At 41.5% G+C, this 25,064-nt stretch overlaps 1 protein-coding gene across 1 annotated transcript in view; it reads left to right on the plus strand.

Annotated features, from left to right (window-relative positions):
- The window catches only part of LOC121946721 (low-density lipoprotein receptor-related protein 1), a 108,797-nt gene that overhangs the window by 44,367 nt on the left and 39,366 nt on the right, over window positions 1-25,064 (plus strand). Inside the window, exons 7-27 of the mRNA XM_042491442.2 lie at window positions 6,758-6,920; window positions 8,230-8,452; window positions 9,379-9,568; window positions 10,212-10,355; window positions 10,531-10,767; window positions 10,942-11,122; window positions 13,057-13,279; window positions 14,375-14,564; window positions 14,678-14,800; window positions 15,118-15,258; window positions 16,447-16,572; window positions 17,313-17,429; window positions 17,527-17,607; window positions 17,924-18,091; window positions 20,073-20,255; window positions 20,641-20,838; window positions 21,008-21,253; window positions 21,729-21,926; window positions 23,271-23,475; window positions 23,966-24,130; window positions 24,389-24,633. Coding sequence (XP_042347376.2) covers window positions 6,758-6,920; window positions 8,230-8,452; window positions 9,379-9,568; window positions 10,212-10,355; window positions 10,531-10,767; window positions 10,942-11,122; window positions 13,057-13,279; window positions 14,375-14,564; window positions 14,678-14,800; window positions 15,118-15,258; window positions 16,447-16,572; window positions 17,313-17,429; window positions 17,527-17,607; window positions 17,924-18,091; window positions 20,073-20,255; window positions 20,641-20,838; window positions 21,008-21,253; window positions 21,729-21,926; window positions 23,271-23,475; window positions 23,966-24,130; window positions 24,389-24,633 — 3,747 coding nt within the window. The remainder of the gene's footprint in view (window positions 1-6,757; window positions 6,921-8,229; window positions 8,453-9,378; window positions 9,569-10,211; window positions 10,356-10,530; window positions 10,768-10,941; window positions 11,123-13,056; window positions 13,280-14,374; window positions 14,565-14,677; window positions 14,801-15,117; window positions 15,259-16,446; window positions 16,573-17,312; window positions 17,430-17,526; window positions 17,608-17,923; window positions 18,092-20,072; window positions 20,256-20,640; window positions 20,839-21,007; window positions 21,254-21,728; window positions 21,927-23,270; window positions 23,476-23,965; window positions 24,131-24,388; window positions 24,634-25,064) is intronic.

Raw genomic sequence — 25,064 nt, forward strand, 5'->3', positions numbered from 1 at the left:
ATCTTAACTCACTGACTCTCATGTCTTGGGCAACACCCAGACACAGACTAACATACAGAGCATGTGAACACTTCCCTGTGAGAGACTTGCTCACATAATGCTGACATGATTTATCCCTGATTACAAGCCTGACAAGGTTTGTTTTTATTTGCTTGGCTGACAGAACCGTTGCTCTCTAAGAATGGGGGCAGAAATGTAGACAAAACATAAAAGCAAATGTGTGGGTGTGGGTTTGCGCGCATACATTCGTGCGTGTGGAAAGCGTTCCCTTGAGAATTGGCCCCGGGCTTGGAACGGCAGACGTGAAGAAAACAAGTGGAGAGTGCTGGGTGTGTAGACCCGAGAAACCTGCGACGTGATTAGAAGTGCCTCGGCTCATATCCACTTCAAATGAAGCTTGTGCAACTGCTGTCACCGCTGACAGCCGGGGCAGAGCCGAGGCTCAGAGGCTCAGTGAACCCCAGCGTCCTAAAATGGGGTTTTTCCAGTTGATTCACTGCACTCCCATGAGTGGCCCATATCCCACCTCGCCCTCATTGTGTTAGCTTGCTTTTTTCCATCGCTCTGTTAAGTGGTCTGAGAGGTAAATGGGGGCGAGAGGAGGAAGTATGTAGGGATCCTTAGAGAGAGATTGAAGCAAAAGAGACAGAAGAATGATAAAATGAGAGAGAGAGAGAGAGAGAGAGAGAGAGAGAGAGAGAGAGAGAGAAGGTAGTGGTTTGCTGTACCTCAGAGGTGTGTGTGTGTATATGTGAGTGGTCATGCAGATGGTATTTACATTCCTCTGCTGGGTTATGTCAGCCTGAACAGCCCCTACATTCCTCCGGCCGTCTCATGTCCTGTCCAGTCAGGTCACTTAAACGCGCTCATAGCTGCAGCTCAGACGCAAACACGCTCAGAGAGACACAGAGACATCAACCCAAATACCTTTGACGCATGCACCCATTACTTAGTGACATATTGCCTTTCATAAATTGAGATTTTTCACTCATTTATGTTTAGCTGTCACTGTGCATAGTTCTGTATGCGCTGACCCACTTGTGAATAGATTTAAAGCTACAGGCTGTAACTTCATAATCGTCATAATCGCAGAAACTATCTTTATATCCACACAGCATTACATGACACATATTTTGTAGCAGGTTTTGTAGCATCTCGTCTTGTGATGCTGAACAATAGCCACACTCATTAAATGTATGTCTTCTGCTGTATGAAATGGCACCATTCCCCTTTTTCATATGTTAATGTTATATTTTACAAACTTTTATCAAGATGTTAGTTCAGGCATTGTGAATTTCAGGTGGGGATGTGTGCAATAATTCAGCTGGTTGATTAAACGTTGCTGCCAACACTAGTGAGCACCAGAAATATTAGTTTGTTAAACTTATTATTAACATCATTATTTTATTGATTTACTAAATTTAGATTACATTTTGACATAATTTGCACTGAAATTTCAAGTCTTCCTAGCCAAATGTTGCTTTACAAAAAATGAGCATTTGTCATCTACCTATGTTAATAACAGAGTAACAGGAAAAACATAGATTGGTCTGTTCGCCCAGCCCTGCATGTGGCAAGTTGGAAACTGGGATAAAAAATAAAATCTTAGAAAAATGTTAAAATTAAAAAAAAAAATTATTTCATGAACTTGTGTCATGTTTTTATAGGATAATGTGCCATGTTTTTAATGTATGGTGCAGAGTCCCACACATTTCAGTGACATTTAAAATAAGATTTAAAATATCATTTTAAATGACTGCAATGATACCCACAATAACTTTCCAGGCAGTCTTTAACCTTATTGGTTAAATTGCACTCAACTTTGACTGTTTTCTGAATGTTTTCTCACCTTTAGAGTAGTTGACAGAGTCAAGGTACGGTGGCCCACCTCCAGTGTAAAACACTGTGGAGAGCGCTAACAGTGTGGATCCAGTCATGTCTGTTGTTGTCAGTCACTCAGGAGCAAACAGACAAACAGACAAGAGGCTCTCTATGCACTTTGGCTGACTCCACATTTTTATGCTGCATCATTTTGGGCTTTCAGCTGTGATAAGAGTGCAAAAACATCTTTGTTAATTTTTTTTGGATACCAGCTGAATCAAAAGGCCCTTTGGTGCATATTCTGTACGGTTCCCTTGTGGTGATTAGCTTTAAAAGATCCACTAAGCTTGTGACCTGTCCTGATTAAAGCATTTGCCTTTCCTTTTCTTGAAGGGGAACTTACTCTTTTGAAACAACCTCAGATCCTATAATTGGTGCCAGTATGGACTCTGTTCAGTGTTTTATAACGAGCAGGGCTCAGGTGCAGTGTGGTGGACAGACCTGGGGATTGGCCTTAGATGGATATGGATGAAGGAACGTGGGAGTTGGTGCAGGGTTCACACAAACAGGGTGATTTATAGCTTGTGGGAGCCTGAGAGAGCAGAACAGATAAGTAGACGAGTGTTCCAGATGTGGTCTGCTCTGTTTGCATGTGTGATTTTCTGACTGGGAAGATAAAAGGGGAGCAGACTAGTCTACCCGTCCCATCCTTTCCATGCTCCGAGCGGAACTCCACAGCCCCTCTCGCCATGTCCCTCTGCCCATCGTGCAGTCCTCCTTCCTTCCTCCCTCCCTCCCTCCCTCCCCCTAGCCTCTGTTCTTAAGGATTTTTTTTTACCCAGAATAAATCAGTGCACAGAAGGTCTTTGTAGATATATGATTAGATCTACAAAACGAAAAAAATGAAGGTCACATTTTTTCTGATGTTATTGCGAATCTACACTGTAAATCTGGATAAGTTGATTTTACTTAAAACATTTTAGGCACGTGATTAAAAGAATTAAGTAATAGATCAAAACTAATTTATTTGATTGAAACTGACTTACATGCTGATAAGACTGGAAGGGAAATTTTAAGTTCAATACACTAAAAGCCAAATAATCTGTATTCAAATCTGCAGTAAAATCTTCCCCATCCTTCTTGACTCTATGTTTTAAGTTATAATGACCTAATTATTTCAATTTAATTATGCATTCTCTATTATTCATTTAAGACAAATATTTAAGTTGCGAGAATTCTGTGCATCTTGTTCACTTTTAAACACACAATGCATTATATCTCTTCAATTTTTTTAAAATGACTTCTTGTTGGCGTATACTCACAAAACATATGATGTAGATTTTCTGTTCTCCCAAAAAATGGTTACACATTTGGACAGCAGGCCAGCCCTCCAACTTGAAAGCTAATTTTTTAGATCTTATTTTTAGATTGGTGTTTTATCAATTTATATATTGTTAATCATGGGAAACAATCACACGGATACACAACAATATTCTCCACCCCCCTCCTATGAAAGCAACATAATCCACATTACAGTTGGCTTTAGTAGATCAGCTGGAGAAGAAAAAAAGAGATTATGAGGGAATAAAGACAGGAAAAAAAAAGATAATGAAATAAAACAACAGTATATGCATAGGTTCAATGGTCCAAAAAGATTTTTCACTTTATCAATAAGGGAAGACCGGGTCCCGATGGTTGATTGTTTGGCCTTGTGGATTTTATTCACGACAGCACAGTATACTAAGACTGATTAAGTAATGCAATCAAACTTAATATTTTAAGTAATATTTACTTAAAACAAGTAGAAAGAACTGTAGCTCTAAACATAATTCTCTCTTGTGTCACCTTTATCCAAACAACACCTCTATTCTGCCTGAAGGACTTAGTTTTTATAATTTCTTATCCTCTTTTTTTTTGTCATGGGTGGAATCACGTCTCATTACTGATTACTTTGCTGATGGCATAACTAGAATTATAGCCTCTTAAATAGAGGTCATATGTCTGAATCTTATGGAAAATCATAACCGCTAACCAAAACTGTGCTCTTAGGAGGTTAAAGAGGTTTTGCACAGATTAATAGGATACTCTTGGTACGGGGAGGATTATCGAAACAGCATGATGACGATTCATTTCTGCTTTGCACTACTTTGCAAACATGTAACTATAGGAATTCTTACACTGACATGCAAAGAGAGGAAATAACATTCAAGTACAAATATTTCTGAGCCTAGGCGCCGATGTGTGACTATGTTGAAGAACTAAATAGGCTGTGGCCCTGTATGTAAATACCTATGCTGTTTGGGCAGAAAGCATGTTTGTTGTTGCCAGTAGGACCCCCTCAGTTTGTGAAACGTTTCCTCAGAGCAGTGTGAGCTGGTAGGTGTTAAGGGCAGGAAGTGAAAAGGGGTTGTGAGGGCAGGGTGGTTGGATGAGGAGAAAGGGGTGGGTTCATTCGGTTTCCCAGCAAACTTTCCACTTACCAGAATCTGAATGAGCGAGGACGTCAACAGGCTGGCCGGCTCTCTGGATAAGGGGGTCCACTAGTTGTAGGCTGTTATACAACGCAATAGTCATAGTGTTGCGCAACTGGCCCCTCTACTCTTTACATGAGTCTAATCAATGCCTTGTGCAGCCAGGCTTCCAGCTGGATTTCTTTAAAGGAGTATGGTTTTAGAGCTGATACCAAGGGGAGTATCGCTATCCCTCTACTCCATGACAAACTCTCCCCTGTTGTCAGAATCTTGGTTCTGATGTTTATGAAACATCTTGGACTGGTTTTCACTCCCTCCCCCTGCTCTTTTGATTGTTTTATCACCTCATGTATTTACAGTTACCTCCCTCCAAGATGTGAGATGACCACTACCTTTGCCGACTGTCAATAAATAATTTCCAGCTTGAAGATGGACCAAAACGTTTGATGTTCTTAGATAGATTTATTTTGCCATCAGTATCTTTCTGTATTTCTTCCCCATCCGTCACGGTTTCTCATTTTCTCCTCAGCCCTGCTTATATTGTAGCATAACCGAGCATACTGTAAGTCCCATGTGGAGCAGGCCCTTTGAAGCTCTGTGTATGTTTGGTAGGTGGAGTCGGGGGCTCTACATCAGGCCCAGATGTGTGTATGCTCTGTTGTGAAGCTTGCTTTGGCTCTGTCTTTGAGGAGCATAGTTATCATCGTTGGGGGGGCTTCAGTACAGATGTTTTCTCAATAAACGGTCAAAGCTCTGGAACGGGCTCACTGTCAACGGTGTTAGACCCCTCTTGTGTACCCCAACATCAAAGTTGTCCCTCAGATTAACTGGAGAGACACGTGTGGTCACTTTGATACCGTATGTGAGTAGTGAGCCTGTGTGATGTGTATGTGTGTATACAGTGTTGTGCTTTGAAAGGAAGTGTGGTGGCAGCTGTTAAAACACAAGGTTGTATGTATCTTCAAGCCCCCCTCTTCTCCCACAGCTGTGTCTCCCTGTGATCTGGGATTTCTGCACCCAGTCTCATACAGGACAGAGTTTTTCACAGAGTGAGAAATGTTTCCAGTGCTAACTCAACACTTCAAACCCCTAAATGCTGGGCATACATCTGAAATAAACTTCTTCATCTGTAAAGCTTCCTCTTTCTAGGTCGGCTCAGTAAGCACTGGGGTTACAAAATGTTACTTTGTGAGAGGTATTTTGGGTCACTTTGACTGATCTTGACGTTGATTCCTGAAATACCTTAGAGCCATGCCTCTTGTTTCTTTTTTTACAGCTGGTCATTGAAATTTATCGCACTGTTTTTGAAATGTAATCGGGAAGTTGGCATTTTTTTCTTTGTTAACATTCTAATATTGATAGTGACACTGTGTACTTCCATATTTTGCAAATAAAGTTGTACAGACGTTGTATCTGCAGCAGGGTCAGGATTGCAACGGTATGAGATTTTAACAGTACATTTCTGTCTCAGATAATATTCACAGTGTTTTGGTATTATTATTACTATCAGCTACAAAGACCCTTAAAAATGAAAACAGAAGAGCTTTTTTTAGTTAAACATTGTATTACTAAAACTGAAACTTGGAACCAGTTTTTGATTGAAAGTATGTATTAAAAGTCTCCCTTTTGAAAATAACTGGGATAAAAGTGAGTTTCTCCATCAACTTGCATTTTTTTCATTAATGTAGATAAATGAAAGTGGACGGTATGATAACCGTCCATTTTTTCACCGTGTGTACTCGGTACATCGCTACAACCCTATGCGGGGTCTGTTAGACAAGTCTGCGATATTTCAATCTAGTTCCTCCTCCTAAAACACTGGTATGGTTCCCAAAATCTGCAAGAGGTTCATGCTCCTTTCTTGCAGTGGTAACACTTTATTTATTGATCAGGGTTGTGTAATATTATACTGTTTAATTTATGTTGCTCCAATGAAGGCACAATGACCCAGTAAAACTTTTTGAACGATTTTCTCATCATAATCATTTTCTTTTGCATTTACAATGAGTGAGCCGTACATACTATCTTATTACAGTTTATGCTGAACTTCACTGAAAAGTTAAGTCCTTACAGAAGTTCTGTGTTATTGCTCAAGTTTATTGAAACAAGTTCAACTTAGAAAGTGCTGGCCTTCACCTCTCACTCTGTATCTGTCACTTGTTGTGTTTCTTTCCCTCCCCCGTACCTTGCGTGCCTTAATCAAAGACGAGTGGAGTGCTGGTAATGGACAACCTGTTTGACCCAGTAGTGCAGGATGACGACTGAAGCTCATTAATGCAGCTCTGTTATTTTATGTTTCAAGAGTGTTGGTATTTTTGAAGAGAGGGTCATGGCATTATGATAAAGTGAGAGGTTTTGAAACAAGGCCGGTATATGACTTAGAGTTATGTGACTATAGTCCCTTGAGGTTGTGTTTGTTTTTAATGGCTCTGTCCTGTTCTCTCTCTCTCCTCTGCATCCCTCAGATGTGGAGCAGATGGCTATTGACTGGCTGACCGGAAACTTCTACTTTGTGGATGACGTGGACGACCGGGTGTTTGTCTGCAACGTGAAAGGCCAGACATGCGTGACCCTGCTGGACCAAGAGCTGTACAACCCTAAAGGCATCGCCCTCGACCCGACTATGGGGTCTGTACTTCCCTCCAGTCTTCTTGACCTAATGATACCCTCAGTGCCGTTTTATAAACACTTGAGAGGAAAATGCTGTCTTATGATCAGAAGACATGCTGACCAAGCAGGCGGTCAAGAATCAAAGCACTTCCTCCAGATGGAAACCTAGACAGATACTTGTGCACCACATTTACACTTGCATGTTGGCTGTTTCAGGTTCCTGATACTGACCAGCTGGTACCTGATGTAGTTCCCTTTTTCTTAAGTATCACTTCTGCTGAAAATCATTTTAATCCATTAAATTACCAATGCAGATATCTAAGTTATGCTCAATGGTGTAATGTCAAGCCAAATATTTGTCTTTATTTTAATTAACCCATTAGTCATTACCAAGGTAGCAACTACTCTTTCCAGGGTCCAAACAAGTGAACATTACCTCAGAATGTAATACAAATATGTAATTAAAAATCCATGTCATAAGGGAGCAAAAATCAATAAATCAGCAACATGAAATTACTTATGACAATAATTACAACAATGACAACTTGTAGCCACACTTTATCTAAATAGTCAAACATTTGATACAACACAAAAATTATAGTAGTGCTTCTAAAACAGCATATACAATAACTGAGAAAATAAAATGATTAATGATTTCCTCATTAGTTATCACACTGATATAATATGAAACAAAATATTCAACAAAATATATGTGTAGTTGTTGAAACAGGAAATGTAAAACAGCCTCTTGATGCAATTCTAGTATTGAAGTTAGTGTCATTACTACTATGAGATAACTGGTGGTTAAGCAAATTGGGGTTTGAGACTTTACAGCCTTGTTGTGGCGGCAACGTTATGTCATGCAATCGTGGTGTAGTTCGTTGAAAGCACATTGGCTTTTACTCCTGATCATTGCATTTAGGCTTCAAAAATCATGAAAGTGGTGTTAGTTTGTGAAGATGTTTTTGCTTAACAAAACTTGCAAGAATCATAAACATTTGTTCGTCACAGAGCTTATTTTCTGCAATGAACCACAATCCAATGGAAAAATCCCATTGGCATTTTGTTGAGGGAATCACAGCGATGTTAACTTCTGTGTTGGCCTACAAATAAAGGTCATTCTTGCCCCTCTCTATGCCACTCGATGGAATTTGGTTTCCTCCACGTCTTCCACAGGCGCTCTCTGTACAGACAAGTTAACTATGAAACATACATGAAGTCAAAGAGCAGTCATCCAGTCATATAATTTTGTCATTGGTGAAATACCGATTTCGGTCATCATATTATTACTGAACGCTTCGTTTTTGCTCCTCTTCTTCTTCTACAGCAAAGTGTTCTTCACAGACTACGGGTCTACGCCGAGGGTGGAACGCTGTGACATGGATGGCCAGAACCGCACTAAGCTGGTGGACAGCAAGATTGTCTTCCCCCATGGTATCACACTGGACCTGGTCAACCGGTTGGTGTACTGGGCTGATGCTTACCTGGACTACATTGAAGTGGTTGACTACGAGGGCAAGAACCGACACACCATCATCCAGGGCCTGCTGGTGAGTTTTGAAGAATGGTTTGGGGAGTGTGCTCTCACAAAATGCCAACAACACCCAAACACACACAAAGATGCAGTGAAGAATATAGATTTTTAATCATTCAGCCTTCTTTTTAAAGGTTGAACTATACAACCATAGCCCAGAGTCCCTACTGACTTTTTCTGTCTTCCCTTCGATAACACAAAACATCTGTTTTCCAAATCGGTCTCATCACAGATTTAATATCATCTTTAGAAGCAGTGTGGTTTTCCAGTTGTCTTCTATGTATCACGGCAAAGAGAGCCAGCCTCTCCTGAGGATTAGTCCTTTTTATTGCCTTGATTGATATTACTTAAAGACTGTGTGATTTTCCTGGCTAGTGCCTCTCTAAACATATTAGTCTAGCCCTAGCGAAGCTTGGCTCAAACTTAAAGTGGAGTAATGATCTTAATGAAATCAGGACTGCAGTGATGGTGGTGGCGGTGTGTGCGAGAGGTGGGGGAGGTAATATGATCCCAACCCATACATCTTTCTGACAGTAGAGGAGAGCTGCACAGAATCTACCCATATAAAAGTAAAGCTTCTCTCTGTTTAACAGCAGATGGGAAGTGGGGCCATTATGCAGCCCTGTGCCAAGTTTACACAGACTCTCTCTCTTTATCTCTCCGTGTGTCTCTGTCTGTGTTTGTGTTTGTCTGTCTCTGTCTGTCAGAGATCTCTTCACTTTTTTTAGAACCTGTCAAAGTCTGTTTTATACTGATAAATAGATGTTTGGAAAGTTTCATTTTGTAGAATTTAGCAGACAGCGTTCAAGATAAAAATGTCTACACAAACAATATCTCAAGAGCCATAAGTCATGCACTATGAACTGTTTTTACTGAGAACGTCAGCTTTTTTTGTGGCAAGACAACTTAATTTTGCTGCTTTATTCTCTCGCTGTATTTCAGATTGAGCACCTGTATGGGCTGACTGTATTTGAGAACTACCTTTATGCCACCAACTCAGATGAAGGCAACCTCAATCCCAAGACCAGTGTGATTCGAGTGAACCGCTTCAACAGCTCCGACTTCCAGGTGGTGACGCGCGTAGACCGGGGAGCTGCACTGCACGTGTACCACCAGAGGCGCCAACCTCAAGGTACTCGCTCAAGAAGACGATAAGCTCCACTGCTGACTTTAGGGGTGCACGATTTATTGGCTGCACATCATTTTCGGATGATATTTGCCCCGTTGAGTGGCATCGGCCTATTGGAAAATAAGATGCCGGGCCAATGTTTTTTCAGTGTCAAGTCAAGTTTAGTCAAGTCAGATTTAGAGAGTACACTTAAAATCAACAAACGTTTACCAACGTGCTTAGTAAAGAAATAAAATAAAACAAGAGGCAATGAATGAATTCGGTAATAGATAAAAGAATATAGGTAAATCAATAAAAGCAGTCAATATCTTCACTTTAAGTCATAACGCAAAAATATAAGATGACGCACCCTATTGTTTCCTTGTTAATGCAACATTTTGAACAACCAATGTGTGTTGAAATCTGCAGGATTGTTAGTTAACATTAGCTGTTAGAAGCAAGTGGCCTGAACTAACAGCTGATAGAGGTTACATCATGATGCGTTCAAGCTCTATTCAGTAAAAATGAGTATGAGGTGAAGATTAATTATAATGTTCTCATGATGTGTTCAGATGTACTCTTGTAAAATGTAGTTTTTAGTGAAAAATTGAAAAAAATACAGTTGTTCATGACTGTTTTGTTTGTGTGCCCCTCTCTCTGGGCTTAGTGCGCAGCCATGCCTGTGCCCTGGATCAGTTTGGGAAGGCTGGAGGTTGCTCTGACATCTGTCTGCTGGGCAACAGCCACAAGACTCGTACGTGCCGCTGTCGTTCTGGATTCAGCCTTGGCAGTGATGGAAAGTCCTGCAAGAGTAAGTACATCAAGACCTGGGGGGAAAAATTTAATTTGACAAAAATGAACCCCTTCGCATTAGTTGTAGCAGTGATGATTGATGATAGTGATGAAGTCATGGTGGTTACGCAATCGCTGGCAGAAGTAATGACAGTTATTCATTGAGGATGTTTTTTTTTCACCCTCTCCTGCAGAACCAGACCATGAGTTGTTCTTGGTGTACGGTAAGGGTCGTCCTGGAATCATCAGGGGTATGGACATGAACGCAAAGGTGCCCGATGAGTACATGATTCCCATTGAGAACCTAATGAACCCCCGAGCTCTGGATTTTCACGCTGCGAGTGAATTCATCTACTTTGCTGATGCCACCAGCTACATTATTGGTCGACAGAAGATAGATGGCACAGAGAGAGACACCATACTAAAGGAAGGTAAGAATAAAATAATAGCTTTGCATAGGATACTGGGAACAAATCCTACACTTAAGGGAGGAAAAGAATTCTGTTGGGTTATTCCATATCGTTCTCGCTTTATTCTCTTGATATTCATCCTGAATTGGCCAGCTAATAGTTTCTATATTATTCTCACCCATTTGCTTATCTCAGGTATTCACACAGTAGAGGGGATCGCAGTAGACTGGATGGGAGGTAATCTCTACTGGACAGATGATGGGCCTAAGAAGACTATCAGCGTTGCCAGGCTGGAGAAGGCTTCTCAGACCCGCAAGACTCTCATTGAGGGCAAGATGAGTCACCCTCGTGCAATTGTGGTGGACCCCCAGCATGGGTGAGACACTAGAGGGGAGGGTATTTTTAATTTGATGAGTATTATTTTTTCACAAACGCAATGTAGAAGTTGTTAATCCAATTATAATGTTAAGGAAAAGATGCATTCAGCCTGTGAAGGGATGGGAATCTCGGGGGACGTCGCGATTATATTTGATTCAGATTCAAAGAGCTACGATGCAATTATAAGTATGAATGCATCTGGGTTTTTTTTAGGATTTTTTGGGGGGCTATTGCCTTTATTTTAAATGAAAGTGGGGGAGAGAGAGGGGATGACATACAGCAAAGGGCTGCAGGCTGGAGTCAAACATACGGCCGCTGCAGTGAGGACACAGCCTCTGTCCATGGGGCGTCCGCTCAACCAAGTGAGCTACTGGGCGACCCTTGTCAATGCATCTTAATGCAACACATTTTTTTTAATGTCTATGCATGACTTTCTCGCTGTGTTACTATGCAGTATATTTTCTGTAGCCCATAATTAAAGTAAATAGATTAAGTTGTAACAGATGAAAGAGATGTGTCAGCTGATTACATTACATTTTACAAAGCGACCCAGTGATGCACGTTTTACATCCCTTACACCTACCTGTGTTTCACCAGTTTTTACTCTGAGCTTCAATTACATTTGAGAAACTTTGGTACCCTGCAGACCCTCAGTCAGCTTTCCTCTCTCCTGTTATACTTAGATATGCTATGTGCTTGGCTTGTCTGTGATGCCTGAATAAGTAGCCACATTAACTATCGATCAAAACTGAACAGCCTTTCCAGCAAGAGACCCAGCTGTCTTAAATTAACTATCGGGATGCCATGTTGTGCTGTCCAAGAATTTTTTGTAATTTAAGCAGCAACGAGCCAGAAACTATCTAATACTCACTGTGGCACCAGGCAGAGTCCAGCACTGCTCTGATTTTCAAGACCTGCTCCCAAACATTTTGCGACATGCCTTAATTGTTAAACTAAGATATTATATTCTATAATGAAGGTAGTTCAGGAAATACAGTTTAAATTAATGTTTTTGCTTATTGTCATAATAATGAGCAGCACATCTCCATAGTCAACGCATCTGTTAAAAACGCATCAGATTGAAGCGGCTCTCATAATCCAGCTGCTGCAGAAGACAGAGCTGACATATAAAGTCAGCGGTCAGAGGATTAAAACAAAACATATAATTCAATTACAATTCTCATTTATTTTAATATATTTGTTATCCAACACCCACAGATCTTTTTTTTCCATCCAGAACCAAACCTGAAAGAAAAGAGACAAAATAACACCCATGAATCACTTTTACAGATCACCTGCTGGGTATCCGCAGGTACCCGACACCATGCGGGACTCTGGCACCCAGCTAACCTGTATTGCCATGTTTCAATTTTTTTACTTCTGACCTACCAACAGTAATTATGGTTGAGGGACTTTGGATGGATCAAATTGTAGCTGTAGGGAAGAGCCCTGTCTGACATGCAAGCATAGTGTTGAGAAATGGGTTTAAAATTTCGATTATTGACTTTTCTGCATTGAAACATATTTTTTCTTTCTTTTAAAATCTTTTTATTGATTTTTCTAGACATAATTTTTCAAGAGAGCATTGGGATACATCTAAGAATTGGTATTATGCCCCAACCCTAAGCTGTGTGTTACAGTTAGTATTAATACTTCCTGTGTTGTGGGAGAGGATGGTCTGAAGGTTTGTTACCTGTAGTTGTGTGCGCTGCTTGCCCTGTGGATGTTTATTAAACGTAGTGGGTACATTGGTGTGAGGGAGCTGGTGAGTTTTCAAGGGATTTTTTGGGTTACTCCCTGTTTCTTTTTTGTGGGATGTTCTTTCTAAGGGCATCAAAACTTAAAAGCAACATTGTGATGACTTCAGCTCTCACAGAATTGTCTAATCTCACATCTCATCTGAACACGGTGATACCTCTTCTCATCTCCCAGATGGATGTACTGGACTGACTGGGAGGAGGACCCCACAGAGAGCAATAGAGGGAAGATCAAGAAAGCTTGGATGGATGGTTCCCATCACCAAGTGTTCCTGACCAGCAAGACGGTGCTGTGGCCCAATGGCTTGAGTCTGGACATTCCTCAGGGTATCCTGTACTGGGTGGATGCTTACTACGACCGCATTGAGTTGGTTTATCTCAACACCACTCAGCGAAAGGTTGGTATCGCATTTAGGACACATCCTCACTAAAAGTTTTTGTTTGAAAAAATCTCCATTCATACTAAAATTCCTGAAACACATATCACATAACCATTCACATACACTGGGCATGCACATACAGGTGTAAATAGGAAGCAGATTGTCTACTCTGTGGTGATGGATGGATTACTGATGGGGCCTACCAGGGACAGGCCCAGGGGCCCCACTTGGCCTTCACCCGCAAAATGTCAGTCTAATTAATATAACCGAACAGAAACAGTCTCAAACAACCACAATTAGATGCAAAAGACCTACGATGACACACAAAATAACCACAAAAAAAGGGAAAAACAACCAAAAAATAGACACAAAATGGCCTTAGATAGAAACAGAAGGACTATAAAGAGACACAAAACCACAAAAATATCTGTATGTCTTGCTGCAGGTAAGAGAGGCAATGGAGCATTTTGCATATCTGTGCCCAGGGGCCCATTCACTCATAATCTGCCCATGTGTGCAGTTGGTTGCTTAGTTACAGAAATCCTATGGTGATGGCGACAAGAAAGACCAGAAATTTCTTTGGTTAAAATGACAATCATGTGGAACTCTTACTTGGAGTAGCATATTAGTATAAGGCAGTCAAGGCGGGTCACAGATTGGAAGTCATTACAAAGCAAATACAGCCAAAAATTAGAGATGTACGGAGAGCATTACACATTGCTGAGGGAAGCTGTGGCAACGCTAAAGGAGTAAGATTACCCACACAAGAAGGATGAAATCACAAAAGGTACTTAGGCCTAACTAAAATGTTTTAGCTTGGTATGTTATGACTACAATTGAATTTTTTAAGATTTATTTGCACAAAACAGAAAACAACAACAACACAAGGCAAGGTCGCGTAGGTGAAATGAAGAAACCCCTAGACGTAACCGTCTAAAAACAAATACATATTAGTGTGGACATAGCTTTAGACTATGGTGTATTTGTTTATTTGCAGATGATACAAGAGATTCTACTCCACAGAATTAAAAAAAAGGCCAAATCAACAATTCGTTCGTTGGAAGGCTGGTAATATTTGGAAATCTAACCTTGATCTCTTTCCTGATTCTTCAGGTGGTGTATGAGGGGCAGGAGCTTAACCACGCATTCGGCTTATGTCATTACAAACAATTCCTCTTTTGGAACGAGTACCGTGGCGGCAGCATCTATAAACTGGACCAGGTCACTAAGACAGTCACTCTGCTCCGTAATGAGAGGCCACCCATCTTTGAGATCAGAGTGTATGATGCACACCAGCAACAGGGTATGCGTCCCCACTACTCCTTCATTCTCACTTCATGACTTGCTAATTAGTAAAATATATTGAAAAATTATGATAATACTCTAACTTTCATCTTGGTTTGTCTTTTCTTGTAGGCTCCAATGCATGTAGAGTCAACAATGGTGGCTGCAGCAGTCTCTGCCTTGCTATACCTGACGGCAGGTCCTGTGGCTGTGCTGACGATCAAATTCTGGATGTTGATAATGTCACCTGCAAAGGTACTTAGCAGCCTTACCCGTAGAAAGGTTTCACCAAAGATCAATGTGGAAGGTTAAGGAAAATTCATTACTCAGCAGGAGTTGAGGCTGTTAAAGAATTCTAGGCTGCACTTTCCATTTGCAGGCTGTACTATGCAGTGTCTCTGCCAAATTGGGAGAGAAGTTTTTTTTTTTAAAAAATCCTCTACCAATATTTTTGCAACTTTAAGAGGGATGAAAGCTGACCTAGGCACCAAAAGGCTTTGTTTTGTTTTGGTGCTCAGCTCTTGTCTCAATGGCCCAATTGTTTCTCCTCCTACCCCTGATCTCATCTACAGCCAACCCCTCCTACGTGCCCCCGCCCCAGTGCCAGCCTGGGGAGTTTGCCTGCAAGAACAACCGCTGCATCCAAGAGCGCTGGAAGTGTGACGGGGACAACGATTGTCTGGACAACAGTGATGAGGCCCCTGAGCTCTGCCGTAAGTGTACCACGTCATTGTCATGGTTACACAGCAACACATAGATAAACAAAAATTCTGTTTAAGTGCCTCAGCTAACGTGAACCGACAGAGCGCTAACTGCAGTTTCCAAGATTGTCTCTTTCCATGCAGCGTAATGTGGCTGTAATTTCACAGGCCAGCATTCTCCTCATCAGGCGATAGTGAGAACCAGGGACTCATATTTGTCTTGGATTCTCTGCCCTTTTTTATACTTCATTTGAAGTGACATATTTAAAGAGTGAGAGGATTATTTTGCAGGGTAACAGTCATGTTGATAGGTTTCCAATGTAGTAAGTCCCCACAGGAGGTCATTTGAGTGGATGTCCAATAAAATTTGTGGTTTTTGACAAACAAGAGCTAAACTCATGTTTTATGTTAAATGGTTAAAATAAGCCTCGGTGGTCATGGATGCTGAAAATGTATCTGAATGTTAACATTTTTGTTGAAAGACCATAGACTGTATAATTATCTTTATATGCTGTCTGTGTACAAAACAAACAAATGTCAAATCTTGAGTTAAGTAAAATAAGCACCGAAATTGTCCATTCAGAATCAAGTAAATAAAATGTGACACTGTGTATTATTGTATTGCATACATCTGCTGTCACATCAATTCAGATACATTTTATGAACGTAAAAATATAAGGTTATTGTCCACAAAGTCCTTCGTGCGGTGCTGCAGACACCGCAATCTTTGACAGGCAATGGTGGCGAACAGAGCTTCAGAGAGCTCGGGATGACGGTGGGCACACAGGTGTGTGGGCATGCGGGTGAGCAGGTGTCAACAAAAACATAGACTTATCATTGACAGTATTTTAACATCCAAAACACCAGCTTCACTCTCAGTGGTTCCTGTGACATCAGAAATACTTTCTAAATAAGTAAAGAAATGCAATGCCTCAATTCCTGTGATTTCAACACAGATTTGTTGTTCACAATTTGGCATTGCTGGGGAAAAGAATAGGGGGCGTACCCTAGACACGTCAGTCGTGAGTTTACTGCGTCCTTTTTATTTAATGGTCATGGCTCATACCTGGTGATATTGGCTTAATGATGTATCAAACTCAGAAGGTCTTAATAAACCAGGTAACCTGTTGTTCAAAAAAATGGGAATTAAAACTGAAAACATGAAGTGTTCATGTATACTTTTCTGGTTTTTTCCCTCAGACCAGCACACCTGCCCAGCTGACAGATTCAAATGCCAGAACAACCGCTGTATTCCTCTGCGATGGCTTTGTGACGGCGACAATGACTGCGGCAATGATGAGGATGAATCCAACACAACCTGCTCTGGTTTGTACAAAGCTGGACAACTTTGTAGTTTAAAGAGCATTACAATTTTCATTTGTTTGATATGTAAGAGATTTGATTGTAGGACCTATGAAGCCTAATAGGCAAATGAACATTCACTGCAATACTGTCTGTGTGATTTTAGTCATGATCTGCATATGTGGTTTTTGCTGTTAGATGATGAATATTTACAACGCAGATGATCAAAGTTATCAGTGGTTAGTTAACGTAGTATTACTGAGAAGAAACTATTGAAATTAGAATATGAAATTAAAAGTGAAAATGAGAAATGTGGACCAATAGAAGTTGGGCAGGCAGACAAGTTGCAGCTCTAGCAGACATCTGTTAGTTTTGAGTTAATTCAGTTATGATAAGTGCAGCAGATGCCAGCATGAATTTACAAACAGTCCAGGGGTATTGATCTACAGCATCATTGACAATGGGCTGGAACGCATCGATGGTTCTTGGCTAACAGCGTTTGTCGCTTTTATAAGAGCTGCCTCTGTGTCTCGCATAAATTGAAGGAGATTAGAAATTGTCTTTAACTTAATTAAGATAAAGTAAACGTTTTGTTTTGGATTTACAACTATTTGAAGTACTTTTTATAGCAATAGAATATGGGAAAGTAGGTTGTCTTGTTGTGTCTTATTTAATGGTGATGAGTTATTGCAAGCTTTAATAAGGGATATTCCAAGAGGGACTTTTTACTGCCCTCACCTGTTTTACACTTGTTCCCCTGCCAGCTCGCACATGCCCACCGAACCAGTACCCTTGTGCCAGTGGGCGCTGCATCCCCATCTCTTGGACATGTGACCTGGATGATGACTGCGGTGACCGCTCAGATGAACCAGACTCCTGTGGTGAGTCTCTACTGCTTCTTTTTATTGTTGCTCATTCTCTTATAGTATGTTTTATGTTATTATGATTTTTACATGTCCTCTGTTGAACCCTCTTCAGCCTACCCAACCTGCTTCCCTCTGACTCAGTTCACCTGCGCCAATGGCCGCTGTATCAACATCAACTGGCGCTGCGACAACGGTAATCATCTTTTGAGACTTCCTATGTGGAATATGGAACAATGCCGTTAAAAATTAAAAAATATGTGACTCATTTTTGGTTTTGAAAAGAATGGTATGCAACAGTATTTTTGATGGTTACAAGTTTGTATGATTTCTTTTTATTCTTGAAAGGGTAGTTTGAACTGATGAGAATGTAGGACAGACATATATAAGCTTTTGCTTCTGGCTGAAGCTTTTCAGTCACTTATTGTTTGTGTTGTTTGTACTAAAACACAAGCTACATTTTAAACCAATCCACGAACTAAAAATGAAATCTGGTGTGTGTTCATGTACAGACAACGACTGTGGGGATAACAGCGATGAAGCGGGCTGCAGCCATTCCTGCTCTAGTGTCCAGTTTAAATGCAACAGCGGCCGTTGCATCCCAGAATACTGGACCTGTGATGGAGATAATGACTGTGGAGACTACAGTGATGAGACTCACGCCAACTGTACCAACCAGGGTGAGTAGAGGCTGCAACACACTCGGCTGTCTTCTGTGGTTACAAACTGCAGTTCAGGAGGAAACAGGTCAGAGTCTTGTGATGGAGCTATTACATTAGGCTGCATTTGTGTTATTTCTTGACAATATCCCAGTATTTGGGTGCCTTAACCTTTGCAGTTAGAAAAAAGACTATGAGCCACAGTTGAAAGTTTAAACTTTTAAAAATATATGAAAAATGTAGACAGTTAGTTTAAATGGTCATGCATTACTTATGAAGTTACACAGAAGGCTTGTTACTTTTGCCTAATTATGTTGTATTAGAAAAGGGCAAATGCCAAGCTCATTGAAAACAACAGAAGATGAACTGAAATTACCTTGACAGTTTTTCTTTAAGTTGTAGTTGTTATGAAATTAATTTATAAATGTAATATTTAAGCCCTGTCTTTTAACTGATCAAACAGCAGTTGCAATAGGTGTACAGGGCAAAAGCCACATTGATTTTTACTAGCTACAATGTAACATTATATTCTTTAGTTGAATTTTGGACCTGGCTCTGCACTCTCTTGACTGTTTTTTTTAAGTGCACTGAACTTGTGTTCCCCTTACATTAATTTTGAAGCAGTAAGGTTACATTAATTCTAGGGTTGAATTTCCTCTAAATCCTCATGCTTACATTGACTTGAAATCCTCATTTTAAAGTTAATGTTTTAGAAAGAATCTGCACGCAGGGAAGCATGCTCCTGCACCCCCTGAGATGTTTGCATCTATGTCACCTATTTAACCGCTGATGAGTTTTCACCCCTGGTGACACTGTGTGAAACTGAAACAGCTCTGCTCCTAAGAATTGTTTATTTCATGGCATTGTGTGTACACTTGCTGGGTCTAATAACATCATGTATTGTATTTCAGTGTGTTCACATGTTGCCATTTGCAGTTGTAAAGAGGTTGTCACAATGAAGACAGGATCACCCTCCTCCCCGATGCGTTTCCTCTGCTCTGCATGCCCCTGCCTGCCCTCCGGCTTCCACTTATCATTTACAGCAAATCCTCTCTGTTGCTCTGTTCAGGATGTGATTATGTTTTGTGGTTAGATAACAATTAAACTCTTTCATGGTCTTGTGCAAATGGCGCAGATGTTTTGACTCTTCAGTCGTGATATGGACTTACATGTTCAGAGCTGAAAATAGCTGGTGGCTGCGCTCAGCTGATTTGGAACATTTGGGTTTGCTGTTTAACCACTCTTTGTAACAACCACTGAGGCAGCATCACAGCACAAGTGTCGCTCTCTTTCTTGAGCCTGCCTAGAAACATACACTCCTGTACACTGTGTGTGTTCTGATGTATGTACTGTTTGATCCATGCAGAAACACAGCCGACTGCTGTCAAGTCCCAGCATGCAAAAACGGGGCCCAGCGTGACCTGTTGGTCTAATGAGCAATCTGTGCTGTTTGTGTGTGTGTGTGTGTGTGGCTGTGTGTGTGTTTGTGGGCTTTCTTGGCTTGCCGTCTGGAAGTCATTAGCTGAAATAAAAAAGCAATACTATCACCTTTCCCTCCTGTATATTGTAGTCCTGTGCTGAAAGGTCCCCGGCCCCATTTCCTGCGTTAGCCGTGCCAAGAGCTGACCTTTGCCGTGAGAGGATGTCATTGTGCCACCTCCCCACTGGTGCCTTTAATCTGCCTCTGACATCAGTCAGTTAGCTGTGTGTGTCATTGTTGTTTGACTTGGCTCAGTCTCAGGTTGTTAACCCAGTGTCCCAGCATACCTACGCATTAATTAATGACTAGAATGGCCTATTCTTTGTTCTCTCAGTTTTTGGCCGAGTGTGGTGTGTGTGTGGTCTGTGCAAGTGCTGTTTGCTACTTGTGATTCCAGTCAAGTTATTTTTCAGTTGCAGACTTCTACCGATGTTTTATCACTTCTTTGACATTTGCTAAGCAACACGCTCCGTCTTTTTTGTTGGCTGACTATCATACTTTGTCTTGTTGTTTTCTCTCCAGCTACACGTCCTCCAGGTGGCTGCCATGTAGACGAGTTTCAGTGTCGGATGGACGGCCTCTGCATTCCCATGCGCTGGCGCTGTGATGGGGACACAGACTGCATGGACCTGAGTGATGAGAACAACTGTGAGGGTGTGACCCACATGTGTGACCCAGCAGTCAAGTTTAGCTGCAGGGACTCTGGTGAGGATGCTTTCAAATGTCTTAAGTACAGAGAGGAAAGCTATGATTGTAGATTCTCATTTGATGAGCAGGATTACATTAAATTAGATGGTGCAAACTTCCACCATTTTGGAGTGTTCAGTGCTCTCCATTCCCTTAAATGTCAGCACTATCAAGATGATTTACAACTGGTCAAGGACTTGAATTTGCATGCCAGATCACCCAAAGTTGTTGAGTAAATCCACTGATTGCATTGGTTTCTTTGGAATTAATTGATTTTTTTCTGGTATAATACCTGGTGTGACTATGCTTTAAAATGAGTTTAAAACTTATCTCTATGAATATGTTAAGATAAAAGTTTTAAAACAACACAAAGTTTAAAATTTATATTTTGTGATTCTGACAGCTCGTTGCATCAGCAAAGCTTGGGTGTGTGATGGTGACAGTGACTGTGAGGACAACTCAGATGAGGACAACTGTGAAGCGTTGGTGTGCAAGTTGTCTCACCACATGTGTGCAACCAATGACTCCATCTGCCTGCCTGCTGAGAAGCTGTGTGATGGCACTGACGATTGTCCTGATGGCTCTGATGAGAAACTCTGTGGTAAAACATTCTTTACACGCAAAAACCTTTTTACATAAACAGGATTCTTTTGTATTTTTATGTACTGGATTCTTTTGCTCTGTACCTTCCACACTGATGCTAAAAACAACAAACGGAGTTCTCCTGTCTCAGATGTATTCCAACTCTTTCATCTGTTTCTTGCCTGCAGACTTGTGCTCATTGGACAACGGTGGCTGCAGCCACAACTGCAGCATCATACCTGGGGAGGGCTTCATGTGTTCATGTCCCCTGGGCATGGAGCTGGGAGCTGACAACAAGACTTGCCAGATCCAAAGCTTTTGCGCCAAACACCTCAAGTGTAGCCAGAAGTGTGAGCAGGAGAAATCCAGCGTCAAGTGCTCCTGCTACGAGGGCTGGGAGCTGGAGTCTGACATGGAGAGCTGCAAAAGCACCGGTAAGGACAAACAGGGCCTTTTTGGCATTAAGAGTTTATTTTCTCCTACAAAGTGAAGAGTTTCTTTTTGGCTTCACATTGAGTGTACTGAAGAGTCTCTACAATTCTGCTTCTGCTGTATTTATATACAATTTTTTTAGCATGATTGTTGGTTACTGTTTGTAAACACGCTTACCGAAAATGAAAGTAAAGGCTAACCCCAGATTCACTCTTGTTCTGCATTTTGCCTCTCTGTATTTGCTTTTTTTTTTGGTATCCTGGATGACTGCTGGTTTCAGAAAGTGAGCAGCATACCGTACTTCAGTTATTCAGTTTTTTTATTTGAAAGGGACAGATGGAGGGGGAGACTTCCAGAGATCACTGTGGTAGGATTTGATCCAAGACCAACATGGAGTTTTGCGAATCTGGACTTTGAGACAAGATTTACTGTGTTGAGACACTAACAGTTATGCGGTTACAACTTGTTTGCCTTCAGATCCCTTCAAGCCTTTCATCATCTTCTCCAACCGCCACGAGATCAGAAGGATTGAGCTTCACAAGGGGGAGTTCAGTGTGCTGGTTCCAGGCCTGAGAAACACCATCGCCTTGGACTTTCACCTCAACCAGAGCACCCTGTACTGGACTGATGTCGTAGAGGACAAGATCTACCGCGGGAAACTGTCTGATAATGGAGGTGAGGCAGCCAGTTAAGTACAGCTTAAGCTAGTTTTAGTTAAAGCAGAAAGATAGATGGGGTGGGAATGAATAGCCACTTAGGGCGGTCTAATTTACATAGTAAGAGGTTCATTTTTCAGTGTCATCTTTTTGTCAGTAAAATAAAAATAGTAAAGTGGACTGCCCCTTCTGAGATAGCAAATTCGATTTGTGCTTTTGACTGAGCATTTGTCCAAAATTAACTTCCGCTGAGCACTCTGTAATTTCTCAGAGCCAAATGTTTTTTAAAAGAGTCTGTGGTCAGCAGCGGCGGTCTGTGACCCTGAATAAATGGCCAGGTCACGGTCGGCCTTTCCTGCTCCAAAACCCCAGGTCTTCTTGCCAATCAAGGTTGTGTTCCCAGCGCAGCACTTAGGGGGCACACGGAAGGCTTTGTCTCTTCCCATTTGTCTCAGTACTCCATGTGCGTGACTGCAGCCAGAACTCTGATGCAGTGTAGGAGGCACAACACACTGCAGTTCCAGTTCCCAGCCCTCCAACTTCACCATTAAAACAGGACTCCTGAGCAGAGACATTGTGACCAGCTCATAGATCAGCTCCTGCTGCTTATTCTTGAAGCCATTTCAGAATCTCTAAAGTTGCTGGCATACACTGTGTAGTATCAACAGCTTAACAGACACCCCTACCCTCACATCCACATAAAAAGGCAGCCATAACTCCAGCATTCCTTTAAGCAAACTGTGAAGACGGCATATCCCTCTCCCTCTAATTACTACTGGAAAGCCTTGTGAAGAACTTGTCTGATCACCCTCCAGAGATGATCGCACATTTTGGTTTGAACTTTGTCAGCATGAGAGCCTGTCGATTCTGGGAAATAATAAAAGAGTGGGAGATCAGGTGTTGGATGTTTGTTTTTTTTAAAGGTGGGGCAGTGGGGCTGGGAAGATAGTGCTGGTCGGAGCCACACTGGCAGACACAGCAGCAGTGCCATTCACTGACAGATTCCATAAGAGTAAAGAATTTCAAACAATTCACTGTTTGCCAGGGTTTTTTGCAGTGAGCCATATGTGCTGGCTGGAGATTTGCTGTCCTCATTTAAACTGACATGAGCCAAGCTATTACAACTGTATTTTTTCTACTTAAAATCACCACTATTATATAAATGTTATGAAATGCCACAAAAGGTTGCCTTTCCCAGTTTGCTGTTCAGATGTCAAATACATAATACATTTATTTAATCCTTTATTTAAACAGGTAGTCTTACTGAAATCAGAATCTCTTTTTCAAGAGAACACAGGTTTCAAAGTTAAAGAGCCAAACACCATCCAGGTCTGAAGTCCCTCTTTCTCTGTATCCCATTCAGCCCTGACCAGTTTTGAGGTGGTGATCCAGTATGGACTTGCTACTCCCGAGGGTCTGGCTGTGGACTGGATTGCAGGAAACATCTACTGGGTGGAGAGTAATCTGGACCAGATAGAGGTGGCCAAACTGGATGGGACCATGCGAACCACCCTGCTGGCTGGGGAGGTGGAACACCCCAGGGCCATCGCCCTAGACCCTCGTGATGGGTAGGAAGCAAAGATGTCAGGATTTTGGGCCTGTAATGATGAGCTGCAACACTTAATCAATTAGTTGTCAACTATTAAATTAATTGCCAACTAATCTGATAATCAGTGAATCGGTTTAAGTACCTATTTAAGGGGAAAGAAAGTCAAAATTCTCTGATTCCAGCCTAATTTATTCTGGTTTCTGTACTCCTCTATGACAGTAAACTGAATATATTTGGGTTGTGGACAAAACAAGATGTTTGAGGTTGCCATCTTGAGCTTTCAGAAAACATGATTGACAATTTTCACAATTTTATAGACAGATTAGAAACAGATTAATCAACAATGAAAATAATCTTTATTTGTGGCCCTGGTAATTACCCCTGAAGAAACTGAATACCTTTTAGCTCAGGATAAATTCTACTTACTGTGTTTTCTATTAAACTGACATGTTCTTATGTAATAAATCTGTAAAAATCCCTCCTCACATCGATTTATTTTCTATTGGCAGAATTCTTTTTTGGACTGACTGGGATGCAAGTCTGCCCAGGATTGAGGCTGCATCTATGAGTGGTGAAGGCAGACGCACTATTCACAGGGAAACAGGCAGTGGTGGCTGGCCCAACGGACTCACTGTGGACTACATGGAAAGACGCATTGTCTGGATTGATGCCAGGTAGCATTTACCACTAGAATATACAGAGTGCTCTCATTGTACTGCATCCACCCACTCACTCATTACATCACTGACTCGCTCATTCTTTTCTTTTTTTCTTTTGCGCACCATTATTACTTTTTAAATAAACATGCAGATGTGCTTTGCTTATGTAAAATAACAAATTACAGGCTTGTCTATTAACATGATCAAAATTCATTCATTAAGCTTATGCACGTTATGTAAAATATACATATCTCTGCCTTAATCCCTCTCCAGGTCAGATGCAATCTACTCCGCTATGTATGACGGTTCTGGGCTGATTGAGGTGTTGCGGGGTCATGAGTATTTGTCCCACCCCTTTGCTGTCACAATGTATGGAGGCGAGGTCTACTGGACTGACTGGAGGACTAACACTCTGGCCAAAGCCAACAAATGGACAGGACACAATGTCACCGTCGTCCAGCGCACCAACACACAGCCCTTTGACCTACAGGTCTATCACCCGTCCAGACAACCGCAGGGTAAGTTGTGCATAAATAAAGAGAAACACACACTCACAGACAGAGAGGGAGCCTCAGTATCTCAGATTCACCCCTGCCTGTCAGTGTGGCTGACTGATTTGGGCTTTAACTCAAAGGAGAATTGTGGCGAGCTCACAGTTCATTGCTGACTGCGTTGATTCACGACTCCTATTCTCCAAAGACAGCTGACCTTTCAGAGCTGCAAGACGTGTTGTCTCCATACACCGGCAGCAATTTGGACACCTCCTGCTGCCTCGTTGATCAAAAAGTCACCTCACTGTTTGGCATTTCCCATCGGCTGCATAGGAAATAAAACCCTCCTCCTGCGACTTAAATGTCATGTGTTGATCTCACAGGCGCACATGATTGACAAGATGACAAAAAGATTTGCAGTATTCTGTCACATTGAACTGTCACCTTGGTGTTTTGTA

This window comes from Plectropomus leopardus, chromosome 9 (assembly GCF_026936395.1).
Source record: "Plectropomus leopardus strain MGB_pleo_1.0 chromosome 9, ASM2693639v1, whole genome shotgun sequence".
Taxonomy (NCBI): Eukaryota; Metazoa; Chordata; class Actinopteri; order Perciformes; family Serranidae; genus Plectropomus; species Plectropomus leopardus.